This window comes from Anolis sagrei, chromosome 2, assembly GCF_037176765.1.
Source record: "Anolis sagrei isolate rAnoSag1 chromosome 2, rAnoSag1.mat, whole genome shotgun sequence".
NCBI lineage: Eukaryota > Metazoa > Chordata > Lepidosauria > Squamata > Dactyloidae > Anolis > Anolis sagrei.
In genome coordinates, this window is record NC_090022.1 from 196,504,144 (window position 1) to 196,522,465 (window position 18,322).

General features: G+C 40.9%; 1 protein-coding gene across 2 annotated transcripts in view; it reads left to right on the forward strand.

The window, feature by feature from the left end:
- The window catches only part of FAM131B (family with sequence similarity 131 member B), a 61,554-nt gene that overhangs the window by 34,423 nt on the left and 8,809 nt on the right, over positions 1 to 18,322 (forward strand). The window contains exons 2-6 of one of the 2 annotated variants that reach the window (XM_060762666.2): positions 5,804 to 5,913; positions 9,524 to 9,559; positions 11,303 to 11,396; positions 14,490 to 14,687; positions 16,903 to 17,055. In XM_060762666.2, coding sequence (XP_060618649.2) covers positions 5,804 to 5,913; positions 9,524 to 9,559; positions 11,303 to 11,396; positions 14,490 to 14,687; positions 16,903 to 17,055 — 591 coding nt within the window. Of the gene's footprint in view, positions 1 to 5,803; positions 5,914 to 9,523; positions 9,560 to 11,302; positions 11,397 to 14,479; positions 14,688 to 16,902; positions 17,056 to 18,322 lie in introns of both variants that reach the window. The other variant, XM_067464322.1, reaches the window with a different exon arrangement.

Here is an 18,322-nt window from a genome sequence, read left to right on the forward strand (position 1 = left end):
GCTTTGAGGTAGGATGTAGAGAGAGATACGATAAGTTGTTGAAACAGACTCTTGTGATGCTCACCTTTCATGGAATTGTATATTGACATGTTATTAGTTGGCTGTTAAAGAACAACTTTTGTGGCACTGTTTTGTGGAAAATCTGTTTCATTTTGATTATAGTTAGTTTCTGTTGATGAGTTATAATAGTAAAGGTAGTTTAGCCGCTTTTGTAAATGAACACACTGCTTTTGTTTTGAGGCATAAAGGACAAACATATAAAACTAGAAATTATTATAGGGTGACAATTTCATTGGACTGACAGAATCCATATTGGACAAGAGTGCACTCATTCCCTTTTTTACATGCCCTTTCTTCAGGCAATAGAGGGCAGACTAGTAACTATGTTGGTTCATTTCTGCAAGAGGTAGCATTTTATTGAAACCTTTGGGGGCATAATTTATTTTAAACTAGCACATGGTTTTAACTTTTCTACTCTTGTAATATGCAACAATTTGTTTTATCATCTTTAAATTATTTGTTATTTGAAATTTGGGGTCACTTAAGCTGTTTACCACCCTGAGATCTCATGATAAAAGGGTGAGAGAAAAATACTGTGATTAATAAAATAGATCCTATTGGCAAAAAACCTTCTGATATTGGAAGCAGGGTAATCAGGAGATGCAACTCCCATGGCCACAGACTATCTTTGTTCACTTAGGCTGGATATGCACTGCTCTATATCCCAGGATCTGATCCTAGTTTATCTGTTTATCCCAGATTGTCTGGCAGTATCGACTCATATAATCCTGTTGAAAGCAGATAATCTGAGATCAGATCCTGAGGGCAGCATAGAGACAACCTTAGTCTATGTTTAATTTTTTCTCAAAAGATTGACTTTCTAACTAATAGCAAAACAACTCTGCCCAGGCTCTGAGATCTTCAGGAGAGACCCTTCTCTCAGGCTCTGAGAGAGGCCCCTCTCTCAGTCCCACCAACATCCCAACCTCAGTTGGTGGGAACTCGAAAGAAGGGCCTCTGAAGCTGCCACTCAACTCTAGAAATCCCTTCTTTCCAGAGAAGCCAGAATGGCCCTTTCCCTTCTGTCCTTCCGGTGACATGCTAAAACCTTTTTATTCAGGCAGGCTTCAGTAGAGTGATTGTGGTAGTAGTTGTTGTTGTGTGTTTTCAAATCATTTCAGATTTAGGGCAACCCTTGGTCTAAAAGTTAGGGTGGAGGTCAGAGAAATAACCTTGGAGGGCTGCATCCAGTCTGTAGGCCTTCATTTAAGGACCCCTGTCCTAGGGCACCTTCTGCACTGCCATATAAAAATCATGGACAACAAGTTGAACATGAGCCAACAGTGTGATGCAGCAGCTTAAAAAGTCAATGGGATTTTGGGCTGCATCAAAAGATGTATAGTGTCTAGATTAGTAGTTCTCAACCTGTGCATCTCCAGATGTTTTGGCCTTCAACTCCCAGAAATCCTAACAGCTGGTAAACTGGCTGGGATTTCTGGGAGTTGTAGGCCAAAACACCTGGGGACCCCACAGGTTGAGAACCACTGGTCTAGATCGAGGGAAGTCATGGCACCTTTGTATTTTGCTTTGGTTCGACCTCACCTGGAATACTGTGTCTAATTCTGGGCACCACAGTTCAAAAGAGATAGTGACAAGTGTCCAGAAGAGGGTGACTAACATGATCAAAGGTCTGGAGATGATTAATCCCTATGAGGAGTGTCTTAAAGAGCTGGGTGCGTTTACCCTGCAGATAAGAAGGTTGAGAGGTGACATGATAGCCATGTATAATTATGTGAAAAGATGTTATAAGGAAGAGGGAACAGGTTTGTTTTCTGCTGCCCATGAAACCAGAACTAGGAGCCATGGCTTCAAATTACAAGAAAGGAGATTCAACTTGAACATTAAGAAGAACTTCCTGATTATATGAGCTGTTCAGCTGTGGAACTCTCTGCCTTGGAGTGTAGTGGAAGTTCTTTCCTTGGAAACTTTTAAACAAAGGCTGAATGTCCATCTGTCAGCGATACTCTGATTGTGCTTTTCATGCAAGGCAGGGGGTTGGAGTAGGTGGCCCATGTGATCTCTTCCAACTCTATTATTCTATGATAGCATAAACATGTGCAAAATCTGAAGGCTGGTTTATTAGGCAGGCCTTTTTATTTGAGCAAAAGCTTTGGGTTGCTTAATTGATTTATTGACAAAAGCTTACACTCCTGCAGAGAGCAGAGTGTGTGAGGGAGATGCACATGAACGATTCCATTTAAGTTGTGTATGTTGTGAGTGATCTGAGGACACCCTGAGTGTGTTTCCTTGTCATTGTGCATTTGGGATTTTGTTGTTCTTTTCTGTTGTCATTGGCAACCTAATCGCGGAATCTGCTTTCCTTTGTGACTTTTAAAGTGTCTGTAATTCTCCTCAAATTCCCAATTTCTTCCCGATTCACTAATGACCGATGCACTTAATGAGTCAGAAGCTTTCTTCTAATCAGTGGCATCAGTGCACAGCAGCAACTTGTACTGCTTGCAATAATTCATGACCAACTGGAAAAGTATCTGAATTGCTTTTCCTCCTGCCTTGAAATGATAGATTTGACCCTTGAGGTTCAGCAGTACAGTCTGAAGGTGAATCCACAGTATAGAATTAATGCAGTTTGACAATGCGTTTACTGCCATGGCTCAATGCTGTGGAATCATCAAGTCGTAGCTTTACAAGGTCTTTAGCTTTTTTCTGCCAAAGGGTGCTGGTGTCTCAGCAAACTGCAAATCCCATATCATTGGACCAGACATGGTAACCATCTTTATAGGATTTTGCTTGAGAACTTCCCAGGCAAAGGGGCCTTCAAAATGATGATTATCTTGAGCAGGAAATAGACAGTTCTCTTACCCCTCTCACCATTGTATCTATAAAGCAGTGTTTCTCAACCGGGGGGTCAGGACCCCTGGAGAGGCCACGAGGGGGTGTTTGAGGGATTGTCAAAGACCATCAGAAAACACAGTATTTTCTGATGGTCATGGGGGTTCTGTGTGGGAAAATTGGCCCAATTCTATTGTTGGTGGGGTTCAGAATGCTCTTTGATTGCAGGTGAACTATAAATCCCAGAAACTACAACTCCCAAATGTGAAGGTCTGTTCTCCCAAAACTCCACCAGTGTTCTCATTTGGGCATATTGAGTATTCGTGCCAAGTTTGGTCCAAATCCATCATTGTTTGAGTTCACAGTGCTGTCTGAATGTAGCTGAACTAAAACTCCAAAACTGAAGGTCAATGCCCATCAAACCCTTCCAGTATTTTCTGTTGGTCATGGGAGTTCTGTGTACCAAGTTTGGTTCAATTCCATCGTAGGTGGAGTTCAGAATACTCTTTGATTGTAGGGGAACTATAAATCCCAGCAACTACAACTCCTAAATGACAAAATCAATCCCCCCTCCCCCGAAACCCCACCAGTATTCAAATTTGGGTGTATCAGGTATTTGTACCTAATTTGGTTCAATGAATGAACATACATCCTGCATATCGGATATTTACATTACAATTCATGACAATAGCAGAAATACGGTTATGAAGTAGCAATGAAAATAATTTTATGGTTGCGGGTCACCACAACATGAGGAACTGTATTAAGGGGTCATTACATTGGGAAAGTTGAGAACCGCTGCAATAAAGCAATGGGGATCTAATAAAATATGTAAAATCCTTATGGGGAAGCAGCTATTGCAGTCTGTGGGGGTTTGTGCCTGTTGATCAGGAAGCATCTGGGTGACATTCCCATTCCTCCTTGTGCATGACATAGGGAAAAACTTTGACAGAGGCCCTGCTTTTGCTTGTTGCACCAGAGACGGGGGTGAGAATGTCACCTCCTTCCAGAGTGATGGGAACAGGCCCATTGTCACAGTGGCTGCCTTTTGGTAAGCTTTTGTGGGTTTGAATTGGGATTCACTGTAAATCCCATGCTGGATTCTGGCCATTCATTTACATCCAGCCTTACTCTCAATAGTGAGACTCAAGGTAGCGAACAGCATATTTGAAGCCAGGATTAAGGTTACATCTGCTACACCTGTATTAACTCTGGCATCCAAGCGAGAGCCAATATGAGTGATTTTGTCTGCAAAGTAGTTGGCAAATTCTTCAGTGAGCGTTTGCATGGTTCATGTTCTCTTTTCAGCCACATTGTAACAGATCCCATGCCACTTGAAACAGCTCCACTGAATAGTTTTGTGTGGATTCAAAAGCATAAGCCAGAAAAGGCTCCTTTTTTGCTATATTTATTACTGTACTTTAGCCCTTCAGATAAAATTTTACCAGTTTTTATATAAAAACTTTATACCAAGTTATTCTAGCCAATTACCTTCTCCAAAATTATATTAGTGAAAGGAAAAGTTACTATATGATGGGTCAAAGCAGAAGAACATGGGGGGGGGGGGGGGTAAAATGGGTCACATTTACAGAATAAAGGGGAAAGTTAAATATACGGTGTTAAATAAGACTATTCTCGTGATTGAACAATTGTAATAAACACAGCAAAAGTATTTAACTGTTTCTGGGTGGCGGCAGGGGTGTGTGGTGGTGGTGGGATTGGGGAAAATACTGGTATTTTGAATGTTAATTTCAAAGATGGTATGTTTCTATGTACTATACAATAAAAATATATTTAAAAAAAGAGCCAGCGTTGTCTGTAGACACTTCCAAGGTCATGTGGCCAGCATGACTGCATAGGGTGCATAAATTACTCATTGTGTTTTGTTGTTTTGTTTCCATTTCTGGCTCTTAAGGTGTTGTTTTCTCTGGTACTTTCAAACTCAGATTGGCCATCTGTACAGTTAAGTATCTCATATATGTTGATCAAAGCTGCTGTATACGCATAGGGTTGGGTTGCTGTGAATTTTCCGGGCTGTATGGCCATGTTCCTGAAGCATTCTCTCTTTTTAATACTGGTAGCCAGATTTTTTTTTCTGTTGTCCAACCTGGACACAGCATATTATTTGAGAATACTTGGTCTTCTAACCAAGTGCTAAGCAGGATGACCTTGCTTAGCTTCCAAGCCAATATCTGGTCCTTTTAATCTTGTACTACCTTTTAGAATAAACAATTTATATCAGCATACACTTTTAATCAACTGCATCCAAACTTGGGAAACATTGTGTTGACAAAGGCTTTCATGACTGGAATCACTGTGAGTTTTCTGGGCTGCATGAAAAACATTCATTCCTTCTCATTTTAAGACAAGTCTCAGATACCTGAGCAGTTGGTGTTGGTGGTGTCCAAGGCTCATCTACACTCACCACTTAGATCAGTTTCAAATTGGTATCGAAGAAAGCATTTCACTGTAAGGATGATGACATAGGAAATCCTGGAACTGGATTATGGATTACCCAAGCCATAGAGGCTGGCCTTGAGCTGGTTCCAGAATCAACAATATCCGCAGCTTTCCCATCAGAAATGCTCATGTACACATCAACAGAGCATTTTGGGTGTCCACAGCATGATTCACATTATGTGGAGCCAGTTGCACTTGGCATTATGGTTTACATTGGAGTATGGTGATTCTCAGTAAGAGCCTTATTTTGGACTTTCCTCCAATTTTGTTGGTATGGGATTATCTGATTTAAAGCACACTACAGTGTGTATTTCCATCTTACATTGTCTAACTTTTGTGTTTGGAAGTTACATAAAATGGTCAATGTAGGGGGGACCCATATTTCCCGTTTTTACTACAGTGGCTTCAGTAAATGCAACTTCCATTGCAAGACAATTGATATGAAATCTGTGGTGATAGCAGCTGAGTATCTTTACTGTGTGTGTCTTTCCAGGAAATGAAGTGATTGCAGTGGACTGGAAAGGGCTAAAAGATGGGGACCAAATCAACATGGACAGCACCAGTTCGCTCCATGGCAGCAGCATCCACAGGCCCTCCAATGAGGTGAGCATCTGTTCTGTGTTCATAGAGAGGCGAGAGATTAAGGCCCCTTCTACACAACTTCCCACAGCATCTGTTTTGAACTGGAATATATGGCAGTATGGACTCAAATAATCCAATTCCAAGTAGATATTGTGGGATTTTCTGCCTTGATATTCTGGGTTATATGGCTGTGTGGAAGGGCCCCAAGCACAAAGAATCAAGCATAGAAATGCTTCCCTGGGAAAAAAAGAGATCTTATTTGCATTATGGCTCTTGAATCCTACATTTTAAAAGCTGTCTTTCTTTTATTTTGGAACCTTTATCTAAGATTTCAGCAAATACTTGAAACCAAAATTTCAAAAAGAAAAAGAAAGACTATTTGAAACACCTCAGAAATGCTTCAAGTAAATCCCAATCCAAACAGTTTCTCCAGTGGGTTAGATAGTGCTGATAGCACTAAGACTATTTATGTTTCCATTGTAACTTTTCTGCCTTGATGCCTCCAGCAGGAGAAGATTCTACATTTCCCTGTATCCCAGGATCCGATCACACATTATCTCCCTGATTTTCTGGCAGTGCAGACTCATATCATCCAGTTCAAAGCAGAATCTGGGGTCAGATGCTGGGATATATGGCAATGTAGATCCAGCCTTGCTTTCAAGTTCTGTGTGGTTTGATTACCACGTGGTTCATTCTTAAAAGCACTCATGGATTACCTGAATTGCTGAGGCTGGATCTATACTACCGTATAATCCAGATTATCAAAGCATATCATCCAAATTATCTGCTTTGAACTTGATTATGGGCCTTTCCAGACAGGCCGTTATCCCAGGAGCATCCACATTTTAGGAACATGAATGTTCCTGGTGGCCTGTCCACAGCCACCCCAGAAAGCTTGCATTTTCTGGGGTGGGTATCCAGATGTTCTTCCAGGACTGGCCCAGCAGAACATCTGGAGACCTCCCCCCCCCCCCCCAGCACCCAAACCTCTTTTAAAAGTAAGAAAAACTTACCCGGCCTCCATTACAGTATTGCCGGAGCTCTTCTGGCACATAGAAATGACACACCGAGAGAGCAGGGGGGGTGGTCCCCCCCCCCCCCGGGTCTCCTGGCACATCAGTTTTATGCACTGGGAGAGCTCCTGCAACACTGTAATGGAGGCTGGGTAAGTTTTTCTTACTTTTAAAAGGGATTTAGGGGCTTTGGGGGAGGGGTGGGATTCCCACAGTTTTCCAGACTAATTTAGTCCAGAAAACTTGGGGAATGGTGTCTGGACTGCAGTCCAGACCCTGGAAGTAGTGTGTTTATCCCGTGCTTTCCAAGAAGGCGTGGAATATATCCACTATCTAATTCTCCATAAACCAGGGTTTTTCTGGTTTGTGGCAAATTAAGGTTGGCCAGAACGTCATCTGGACAGCCCCCTTTTCATTGCGGAAGTTTCTGCAATAAAGGGGCTGGCTGGATGGGCCCTGTATGAGTCTGCTCTGCCATATAATCTGGTTCAAAGCAGATCATCTGAATTTTATGTGGAAGTGTAGATGGGGCCTGAGATTCCACTGCTAAACTGCTATAAGAGAAAGCAGAACAAAGAAAAATGTAATCCCCGTGCATTTTCATTCAATGGCACCTCCTTCCTGCTGAAAAGGGATGTGTGTATGTGTGTGGAGGGGCACTTTTCTTTTTCAGCCAGTGAACTTGCACAGGGAAAAGATGTTTATCTCTTTGCTTCTAAATTCCTCAAAATAGCAATAAGAGTAAACGTGTGTATTTGACATACGTGCATGTAACCCTAACACAGCATTCATCAACCCATATGCTTTGGCTGGGGGGGGGGGGGGGGTGGATACTGCCACCCTTCCTTACTATTACAGACATTTTTGGTAGTTTACAGGTAAAGCCCACACTGCCATATATTTCAGTTCAAAGCAGATAATGTGGGATTTTATTCAGCTGTGTGTAAGGGGGGCTGAGATGTGAATACTGCAGTTGTTGGGTTCGGTTCCAATCCACAATCAGTGGATGCTGTGGTCAATAACCATTTTATAACCATTTTTATATTTATAACCATATTTATGTATTTTGTTGTGTTTTATTGGTGTTTTATATTGTGTTGGCATTGAATTGATGTCTGTTGGAAGTGGTCCTGAGTCCCTCCTCGGTGGTCAAGAAGGAGGGGGTATAAATGCTCTAAACGAATAAATAAATAATAAAATAAATAATAATAATAATACACTTTATTTATATTTCACCCTTTTCCCCTTGGGGACTCAGAGCAGATTACAGCATTTACAGCAGACATAGGCAAACATTCCATGCCTTACAGTCACATACAATGAGAAGCACAAACACAGACAAGACAAAGGTTTCTCCTTTCATTTCCGGCTTCTAGAGGCAATGCTCATTTCTAGCTCTGGAGGAGGTGTTTTTCTCCATTTTCAAGCCGAGGAGCTTGCGTTGTCACCTCCTGGTTGTGTGGTTGGCAAAACTGCTTGGGGTATCTTTTTGCCTTTTCCTGCTGAAGCAGGACCTATTTATCTTTTAGCATTTGCATGTTTTTGAACTGCTAGGTTGGCAGGAGCTAGGACTAACAGCAGTAGTTCACCCCATCACATGGATTCGAACTGCCAACCTTCAGGTCAGCAATTCAGTAGCACAAGGGTTTACCTATTGCGCCACCGTGGCCTCAACCTCAAATTTCTTCCTGGGGTGTTTGGGTAGGTGCTGTACAACGAAGCCAGTTTAGTTTAATCTACTTCCAAATGTGTTGCACTACCCGAAAATTTCATAATATTTAAAGGGTGGGTAAGAGGAAAAGAGAACTTGAAATCAAACTTAGGACTAACAAAATGAAGGATAGAGCCAGAATGGTGCAGTGGTTTGCATGTTGGATACTGGAAAATCCCTGCTTTGCCATGGAAACTTACTGAGTAACATTTGCAAGTCATACAAAAGAAGGTAAGGGTTAATTCTCCTCTGAACAAATTCTGGAAAGAAAACCATGTGACTGGTTCACCTTAAAGTCATCATAAGTCAGAAATTATTTGAAAGCAAACAAAAACAGCAACAACTAAAGGAGCAAAAAGAGATATAAGAAGACAGAAGAAATGCAGGAGCTGGCATTAAAGCAGGAAAGAAGATGGCTGCTAGCCCTGAGCCACAGAAAACCCAATGTTATTCTATAATTCTGCATGCTCCTACTCTTACTTTTGTAAATAAGCATTTAATCTCATCAATCCATCTCCCTTGAATATACACCTGCTGGTGTAAGAGATCTGTTGTTAAGCCACAAAAGACTAAAGAGGCTTGAGCACAGTGGGGCTTGTATCCCATAAGGGTTTTTATTATGCACACTTCTTTCTTCTCTGTGTGTCTCCATTTCTCTCTTTCTTCCTTTGTCAATCTCTTTGTGACTGTGCTTTCCTTTCTTTATGTAACAGACTGTGACTGTCTTGAGCATATTCAACCATGGTCTTTCTCCTCCTATGCCCTTCTCACTTGGACTGATCTTGAGTTTATTTTCTTACATATAGTTAGCTGGTGGACCTAGTTAAATGGGTGAGCTGGTGGAGAGACAGACTCATGCCTTATAAGCAGAGTTGTATCACTGACTTGCTGTCTTCTTTCTCCATAGCAAACACGCACAGATTTCTCCTGGGATGGCATTAATGTAAGTATAGCCTTTATTCCCTGAAGTGTTCTGTCTGTATGGAATACTTGCTGCTGCTGAGTCTTGAAGTGAGTAGCAAGGCCTCGCTATTCTGATGGCACAATTTGGTTTATACTTCAGGGTGGATGTGTTCTTGTTCCTCATTAAATTCCTAAGGAAAGGTATAATGATTACCTGCATCTTTTTTCATGTCAGGGGCGACTTGAGAAACTGCAAGTCACTTCTGGTTTGAGAGAATTGGCTGTCTGCAAGGACATTGCCCAGAGGATGCTCAGATATTTTGCCATCCTGTGGGAGGCTTCTCTTATGTCCCTGCATGGGAAGCTGCAGCTGTCAGATGGGAGCTCACTCTGCTCACCGAATTTGAAAAATTCTGACATAAAAAAGCCTTAATGTTTTCAGTGTGCTTTTAAGGTTTCAAGGATACAACATGTTAGGACATTTCCATAGTTTATTAGTACCAAATTTGGCAAGTTGTCTTTAAAAAAGACATTTGTTACTGTCATAGTTGAGGGTTTTTTTTAAAAAAAATTACTTTTTCATTTATCAAAAAGAAACAATTATTTTTAGTTAGTTTTAAAAGTCAATATTCTATAACATACTGGTTTGTGCAAGACATATCTAAATTGTGATGCCCTGACACAATGGAAGTAAAACACATAATTAATCTAGAAAAGTAGGGAGGTTTTCCCTCACTATGTTACAGTTGTACTGTGGCTTATTTTTATTTACTTACTGCAAAGACAGAATTAATTCCGGGCATTTCAATATTTGTTAAGTAGCTGCTTCTAAGCTCTTGTGCAAGAGATAGGACAGGAAATTAACACAAGGTTGTGGTTGTCATGAATAGTAAAGGTAAAGGTTTCCCCTGACATTAAGTCTAATCGTGTCCAACTCTGGGAGGTGGTGCTCATCTCCCTTTCTAAGTCGAAGAGCCAGCGTTGTCTGTAGACATCTCCAAGATCATGTGGCCAGCATGACTGCATGGAGTGCCGTTACCTTCCTGCAGAAGCAGCACCTATTGATCTACTCACGTTAGCATATTTTTGAGCTGCTAGATTGGCAGAAGCTGGGACTAACAGCGGGAGCTCACCCCACTCCCCAGATTCGAACCATCAACATTTTGGTCAGCAAGTTCAGCAGCTCAGTGATTTAAACCGTTGCACCACTGGGGGTTCCCCAATGAATAGCCCATCATTTATGTAATTTATAGTACTATCTTTCATGCTAAACTAATTCTGACAAAGTTAATTTTTAAAAAGATACTTTGGTTTTGGACACACACCAACTTCCTCTTTTAAAATATCTTTCTGACTTTGCTCCTTCTCTCTTCAGCCCTAACCTTTATCCAGACAGTAATCATTTTGTATTCTTGTTTCTCTCCTCTGTTTTGCCACTGCTCTTTATCGAGATCTATTTAACCCCCTCATACATTTTTCAATGAATTGCTAGCCAAAAACACACTTCACTGTAGCCCAGCATACACCAGTTATAACCAAAATACTTTGCTCCTTGCAGTAGAAAATCCAAAATGATGACAGTATGCCTATATAATTCCATCACATGAGCAAACCCTTATCTGAGGAAGCACCACTCCCCCCCCCCCCCCCCGCAATCCACAGTTAGTTATTTTCTATCTTTATTTGTTCCTTCATCTTCCATGTTTTTCTTAATCCCTTGTATTCTTAGAAATTGAGATTGAATGCCTCCTTCACTTCGTCTCATAACTGTTCATTCTTTCAGCTCTCCATGGAAGATACAACCTCCATCCTTCCTAAGCTGAAGCGAAACTCCAATGCATATGGGATTGGAGCACTTGCAAAGTCATCTTTCTCCGGTGAGGATCACAAACCCTTGGATCTCAGATCTTTCTAACCTTTTATTAATGTTGGTTTTATCCCCCAAATACATTTTTAAAATAAGTGTGTTGACTTCCGTAACCATCCAGGCTTGAATTCATACATTCCTCAGTTTCTCAAGTTGCTCTTGAGGCACAGAACTGTCTTCCTTTGTTTGTCACAGTATTTTATGGCAAAATTTGATGATGAAGCAAGTGATTGATGTGTAAAATGACTTTTTCAGAAAAACAAATGTAATGAATTAAAACAACAACTAAGGTTGGATCTACAGTGTCAAATAACTCAGTTTGAAACTGCATTATATGATCAATGTAGACCAGTGGCTGTCAACCTTTGGGTCCTCAGATGTTTTGGTCTACAACTCCCAGAAATCCCAGCCAGTTTACCAGCTGTTAGGATTTCGGAGAGTTGAAGACCAAAACATTTGGGGACCCAAAGGTTGACAACCACTGGTGTAGACTCATATCATGCAGTTAAACTGCATTATATGAATTTACACTGACCATATAACCCAGTGGTTATATGGTCAGTGAGTTGAAGGCCAAAACATCTGGGGACTCACAGGTTGAATACCATTGGTTGAGTTAAACTGCATTATATGAGTTTACACCAGTGGTTCTCAACCTGTGGGTCTCCAGATGTTTTGGTCTACAACTCCCAGAAATCCCGGCCAGTTTACCAGCTGTTAGGATTTCTGGGAGTTGAAGGCTAAAACATCTGGGTATCCACAGGTTGAGAACCACTGGTTTACACTGACCATATTACTCTGTGGTTATATGGTCAGTGATTTGAAGGCCAAAACACCTGGGGACTGACAGGTTGAGAACCACTGGTGTAGACTCATATAATGCCGTTAAACTGCATTATATGAGTTTACACTGACCACAGGTTCTCAGCCTGTGGGTCCTCAAATGTTTTGGCCTTCAACTCCCAGAAATTCTAACAGCTGGTAAACTGGCTGGGATTTCTGGGAGTTGTAGTCCAAAACACCTGGGGACCCATAGGTTGAGAACCACTGATATAATGCAGTTTCAAACTGCATTACAGGCAGTCCCTGAGTTACAAACATCTCACTTATAAATGAGTCATAGTTAAGAATGGGGGTGGGGCAGCAGGAAATTAGAGAAATATACCCCTCAGAAGGGAAATTTACTCCTGAAGAAGTTATCATGGGGAAAAGGTGTCTCCACAGAAGGTTTATCATTAATCCTTGTTTCTTCTACAAGCCATTTTTTTTCAAAATGCAGTGATCACAGGACAGACAGTGAGGTGAAGTCTTCTGAACAGGGGCACAGACAGCAAAACAAATGCAAAGCTATATATAAAAATTACACTTAAAATGTGCCTGTTCCAACTTACGTATACATTCAACTTAAGAACAAACCTACAGAACCTATCTTGTTCCTAACATGGCAACTGCCTGTATATAGCAGTGTTGTTGGGGCCTTAGTTAGGGCTGTGTAGTAGTTTGAGTGTCGAACTACTACACAGTAGTCTTGGGACCCATTCATACTAACAGTTTTAATGGTATATTCCACTTTAGCTGTCATGATAACATCCCATGGAATCCTGAGATCTGCAGTTTGAGAAGGGGCATTTGGACCTCTTAGCCAGAGAACCCCTTTCCTGCCTCATTAAACTAAAAATCTCAGGATTTCATAGATGGTTGTCATGGCAGTTAATAAAGATGTGTGATCCATTAAAATGGTTCAAAAGTCATTACAAAACTGGGGGGGGGGGTGACATTTCCTTTCTAAAGTGTTTCTAAAGTATGGTTAGTGAAAAATGTGTTACTATAACAAGAGTAACTAAATTTAGTTACTATTTCGTTATAGTAATTGTGCATAAATTACTATAATTGGAGAAACTTCAGAGGTCCCTTTCTCCCTAATTTTTAAAGCTATTGGGGTGAAATTTGCTACAATTGTAGAACATAGTTAGTCCACCAAATTTCAAAATGTTTCACATCCGCAGATTTTGGGGGAATTTTCAAAGTTTTTATAAACAACATTTTTAAAAAACTACAAGAGCTATCTCCTTGAATTGTGTATACAATGACAGGAGATAACAAGGAATCATTCCCCCCAACTTTCAGAAAAATTCATACATCTACTGATTTTATGTATTTTTTTTAAAAAGTTTTGACAAATTTTTAAAGACAACCTTTCTTTTAAGAGGGATAATGGATATAACTACCACTAGGATTAGTGGTAAATTCTTTTAGTGCCAAGTTAGAGGTTTGTAAGTTAGATTGTTTTATTTATACACACCGTCAAGCTCCTGTGTCATACTCCTGACTAAAGATCCAACCCAAAGTGCTCTTTACGTTAGGAGGGAAAGACTCATAGAATCCTCTGTCCTCAAAGCAAAGAGCAATTTCAGGATGGTTGTGGGCTGGTCCATGAGGTCACGAAGAGTCGGAGACGACTGAACGAATGAACAACAACAACGTGGACTACTGTTACCAAAAGCAAGACATGACAGAAAGAGCTCATCTCTTTCCCTGCCTTCTGTGATCCAGCTATTGCTCTTTCTTGCATGTTTAAATTGTTTACACACAACTAATACAATGTCTAGTTTGATCTTTAGCAATTAGCTGTTGAATGTAATTATAAATACTATAATGGTAATTATAAATACCCATGATCATACTATCATTGCCATTAGTCCCTTGATATCCAGTTCATTTGGCTTCTCCAGTATCAATGACTGAATAGTCCACAATTAGATTAGAAGGTGGTGAGTGAGTATATTTGTGAGGCCTCTTCCACACAGCTAAATAAAATCCCACATTTTCTGCTTTGAACTGGGATATATGGCAGTGTGGACTCAGATAACCCAGTTCAAAGCAAATATTGTGAGTTATTCTGCCTTGATATTCTGGGTTATATGGCTGTGTTGACAGGCCCTGAGACTGCATCCTTGGTGTTTTCCAACTCTTACATGGTTCTTTCATGTAAGGAGGGCAGGGGGAAGTGGGTCAAAATAGATCTGTCATTTGGATTATGTGGCCAACGGTTCTGGAGCTGTATAATAGCCCCTTCTTGTTTTCTCAATGTCTGGCGCCTTAGGGATATCTCGCAGCATGAAGGATCACGTCACCAAGCCCACTGCCATGGGTAGTGGTCGTGTTGCCCACATGATTGAATGGCAGGGCTGGGGACAAGGAGCTAGCCAGCAGCAGATCCACACCCATGAAACCGTACGGAAGGATGCTGATGCTTACTCTGACCTTAGTGATGGTGAAAAGGAGGCCCGATTCCTTGCAGGTACACTATAGCTTTTTAATGGTCCATCAGGATGTGTTTCTTGGTGGAACTGGAGGAGGGGAGGGGTTGGATGGGAAAGAGAGCTGAGACTGTGTGGTTGGCTGACTCAGATTGACTCTTTTTAAAACACCATTTTTATTGGAGACACTGGATCTTTTTGAATGCATCTTCCTTCATTATTGCATGAATAGTTTGAGGAGGTTAAGGTTTTTTTTTAGTGAGTCTGTAGTGCCTTTAAGCACCTGCTGAGCCCAGGAATTTGTGTTCAAAACTAGAACCACATTCAGAAATTATTTCATGTGAAGATCTACTTCTGACTTTCTTCTCAAGCATTTTCCCCACTATTTAGTAGGGCTTTGCAGTTGTTGGACTGTTGTGAACTTTGCAATTCACCCAGATGTGTATCAGAAGATCCTAGTTTTTAGCTCCCTCTGTTGGAAATGTGGAAAGGTTCAGCATCTCAACACAGGCCACACAGGAATATAATTTTCAAATGTCCCATCCATTTCTTAATTTTGTACGAGAGTGATGAGGAAATAAAATGTTTAGTTTTTGACCCCATGTTTTGAATGCATGTTCACATTCAAATTCTTCTGTTTTAGAGTATGAAACCAGTTTTAGAATATGAAACCAGTCCATGGACCACCAGTGGTTCACAAGAACTAAAATATGGTCCACTGCCTCACTGTTACTACATGGTTGCAACAAGAGCAACTGGTCTTGCAAAGCTCTCTTATAGTGCAGAGGCTTATTAAATATGGTTTTATGTGGGCAAGAAGATGGTGACTACTGGATGGCATATATTCTGTATCTGAAACTAGAGCTGATGTGGTCTATCCAAGGCAATTTTCTGAATCAGCACCCCAAATCACCAAACTGAATCTAAAGTTGACCCAAACCTGATTCATAACCCTTTTGGTACTAATGCTGGAGAGTGGTCTCTGGTCAAAGTGGTCCCTGGTAAAAAAAAAAAAAAGTTTGGGAACCAGTTTTAAAATATGAAGTTCTATAGCCTGCCGAAAGCTATAGAAAAGTGAGCCAGATTGGCCAGAACTGTAATCACAAGGCGCTTGTATACTGACCCATTAAGCAGGCTCAATCTGGTATCCCAAGCGCCAGACAAGCCCGCTTTGTTGGAGATTGCGAATGTAAATAAGTTTTACCAGAGTTTCTGAGCCGAAATATACCCTGCAGTATAATAATGTGTCACTCAGATTTGTGTAACGAGTAACAGTAACTTTACTTCAGTACAAAATGTCAAACAGAGCAACAATATATACAGCAGTCTCTCTGAATTCTTACAGAGAACAGAGGGAATAAACAGTCCTTTTAAACAGTCTTTAAAATATGCTTCATGCCTTAGAAATGATCGGGCTTCAGAGAGTTGGCAGCCATTTTCTTCCTGGCTGTTTCCAGTCAGCACTCTCTTCAGTCTCTGAGGTGAAAGTGGCGGTTAAAACCATTTTTCTCAGCAGGCCAGAGACAGTAGCCAATCAGAATTCTGTCTCCTGGCATGCTCAGCCAATTAGCTGCCGACACATGCCTTTCCAGTCAACCCATCATATCATGGTGCCTTTTTACAAATCCCCACACACTTCATAGTCTGACTGGAACTTGCTTATCCATCTTGAAGGCAGCAGGGAGTCCCCACTGGGCAGCCACACCTAAAACAGTTGGGCACACTGGGCAGCCACCACAAATGTCACCCTTTTCCATATTTTGCAGTTGTCGCCATCCACAACATTAGCACCTACCTTACTCTTTGGGCACCTTGGCTGCCATCAGCCGGAGCAAATGTAGTAGGGCTATCTTGGGTGGAACAGCAACATCATGTGGGAAGGGGAGTGGAGGGGACTGCCATCCTTCGTCCTCATGCAACCTGAAATGGACCAATGGATGGCTGTCGAGACAGCTGCAGCCAGTTTCATTTGGGAACCAGCCTAGCTGTTAATACATACCCTAACTCAGGGGAGAACCCATATCCTAGTGCAGAGTTCTGATTTCCATTCTAGAGTCCATTCTGTTATAGAGTCACACTGACTTAAGTGATCAATGTAGATGAGTCTACATTTCCTCTGGGACTTTCATGGTTTGGGTAGTGAGACAACCAAAAGGAGTGAAGCGGCAAAGATTATAGATATTAACACATGGTCGAGGAGATGTAGAAGAACTCTGTTCAGCCCATTGCTTTTGTTCTACTTTGCCTGTCATGCAGGGGTTATGGAACAGTTTGCCATCTCAGAAGCCACCCTCATGGCCTGGTCTTCCATGGATGGTGAGGATATGAGTGTTAACTCAACCCAGGAGAACCAAGCTGGGAACTACAATGACCAGGAGGTGGCAGATAACCAGGGTGAGAACCTACAAGGTGAGTAGTGTGCTTGTTGCTATTTTATTGATTTAATTGTTTTAATGTGTGCTTTCATTTATGTCTGTGTGTTTTAATTTTATGTGTATTTTAATTGTATTATAATTGTCTGTATGCATATTTTACTATATGTGGAGGAATGTTCAGTACAATGAGCCCTTACTTATAGTGTGAAGCAATGGAGGAGGAGGAGGAAGATTAGATGAAGAGAAACTACTACCAGACTGCTGATTGGATAGTTGAGTGCTGATTGGCACTCGGGCCTAGTTCGATCACATTAGGCCATTCAACAACTTTGGCCATACAAACTATGAATACATTTGTGAACCTTTGTGTTGTTTTGATATATTAAATTGGATATTTTATGTTTAAGTTCTATGTTAGTTATGATTTTCAATATATTATGTTTTATTTAAATTATAGTTGTTATGCTTAAGTTGCTTTTCATATGGGGTTATCTTGAGGTTTTATATTTGTATTTATTGTTATTAAGACATTGCATGTTTGCCTTTTTATTGTTGGACTTTGCCCTGAGTTCCCCAGGGGAGATAGGGCAGAATATAAATAAAGTTGTTTATAATAATAATAATAATAATTATTATTATTATTATTATTATTACTACTACTACTATTACTATTTGATACATAACAAAATTAGTACATAGCAAACAAGATCACTATGTTGGCTATTCTATTTTATCACACGTCGGACACTTCCCAAGTATCTAGGACAGTGTGATGTATCGGCACATAATGTGTGCAGATCTGAGTAGGGAGGCCTTTTGCAGCTGACAGATGGTAATTTTGTTAGCGCTGATTGTTTTTAAGTGCAGGCCAAGGTCTTTAGGCACTGCACCCAGTGTGCTGATCACCACTAGGACCACCTTTACTGGCTTGTGCCAGTCTGCAGTTCTATAAATCCTCATATTGTGTCAGATATTTTGTTGTTGTTGTTGTTGTTGTTGTTGTTGTTGTTATCTGAAACATAACAAGATGAGTCCAAAGCAGACAAGATCACTCTGCTGGCTGTTGTATTGGATCACTTGTCGAGCACTTCCCAAGTATCTAGGACTATGCAATGTATCGAAGAATAATGCATGGAGATCCCAGTAAGGTGACCTTCTACAGATAGCAGATGGTAATTTTGTCAGTGCCCATTGTGTTTAAGTGCAGGCCAAGGTCTTTAGGCACTACACCCAGTGTGCTGATCACCACTGGGACCACCTTTACTGTCTTGTGCCAGAGTCTTTGCAGTTCGATCTTTAAA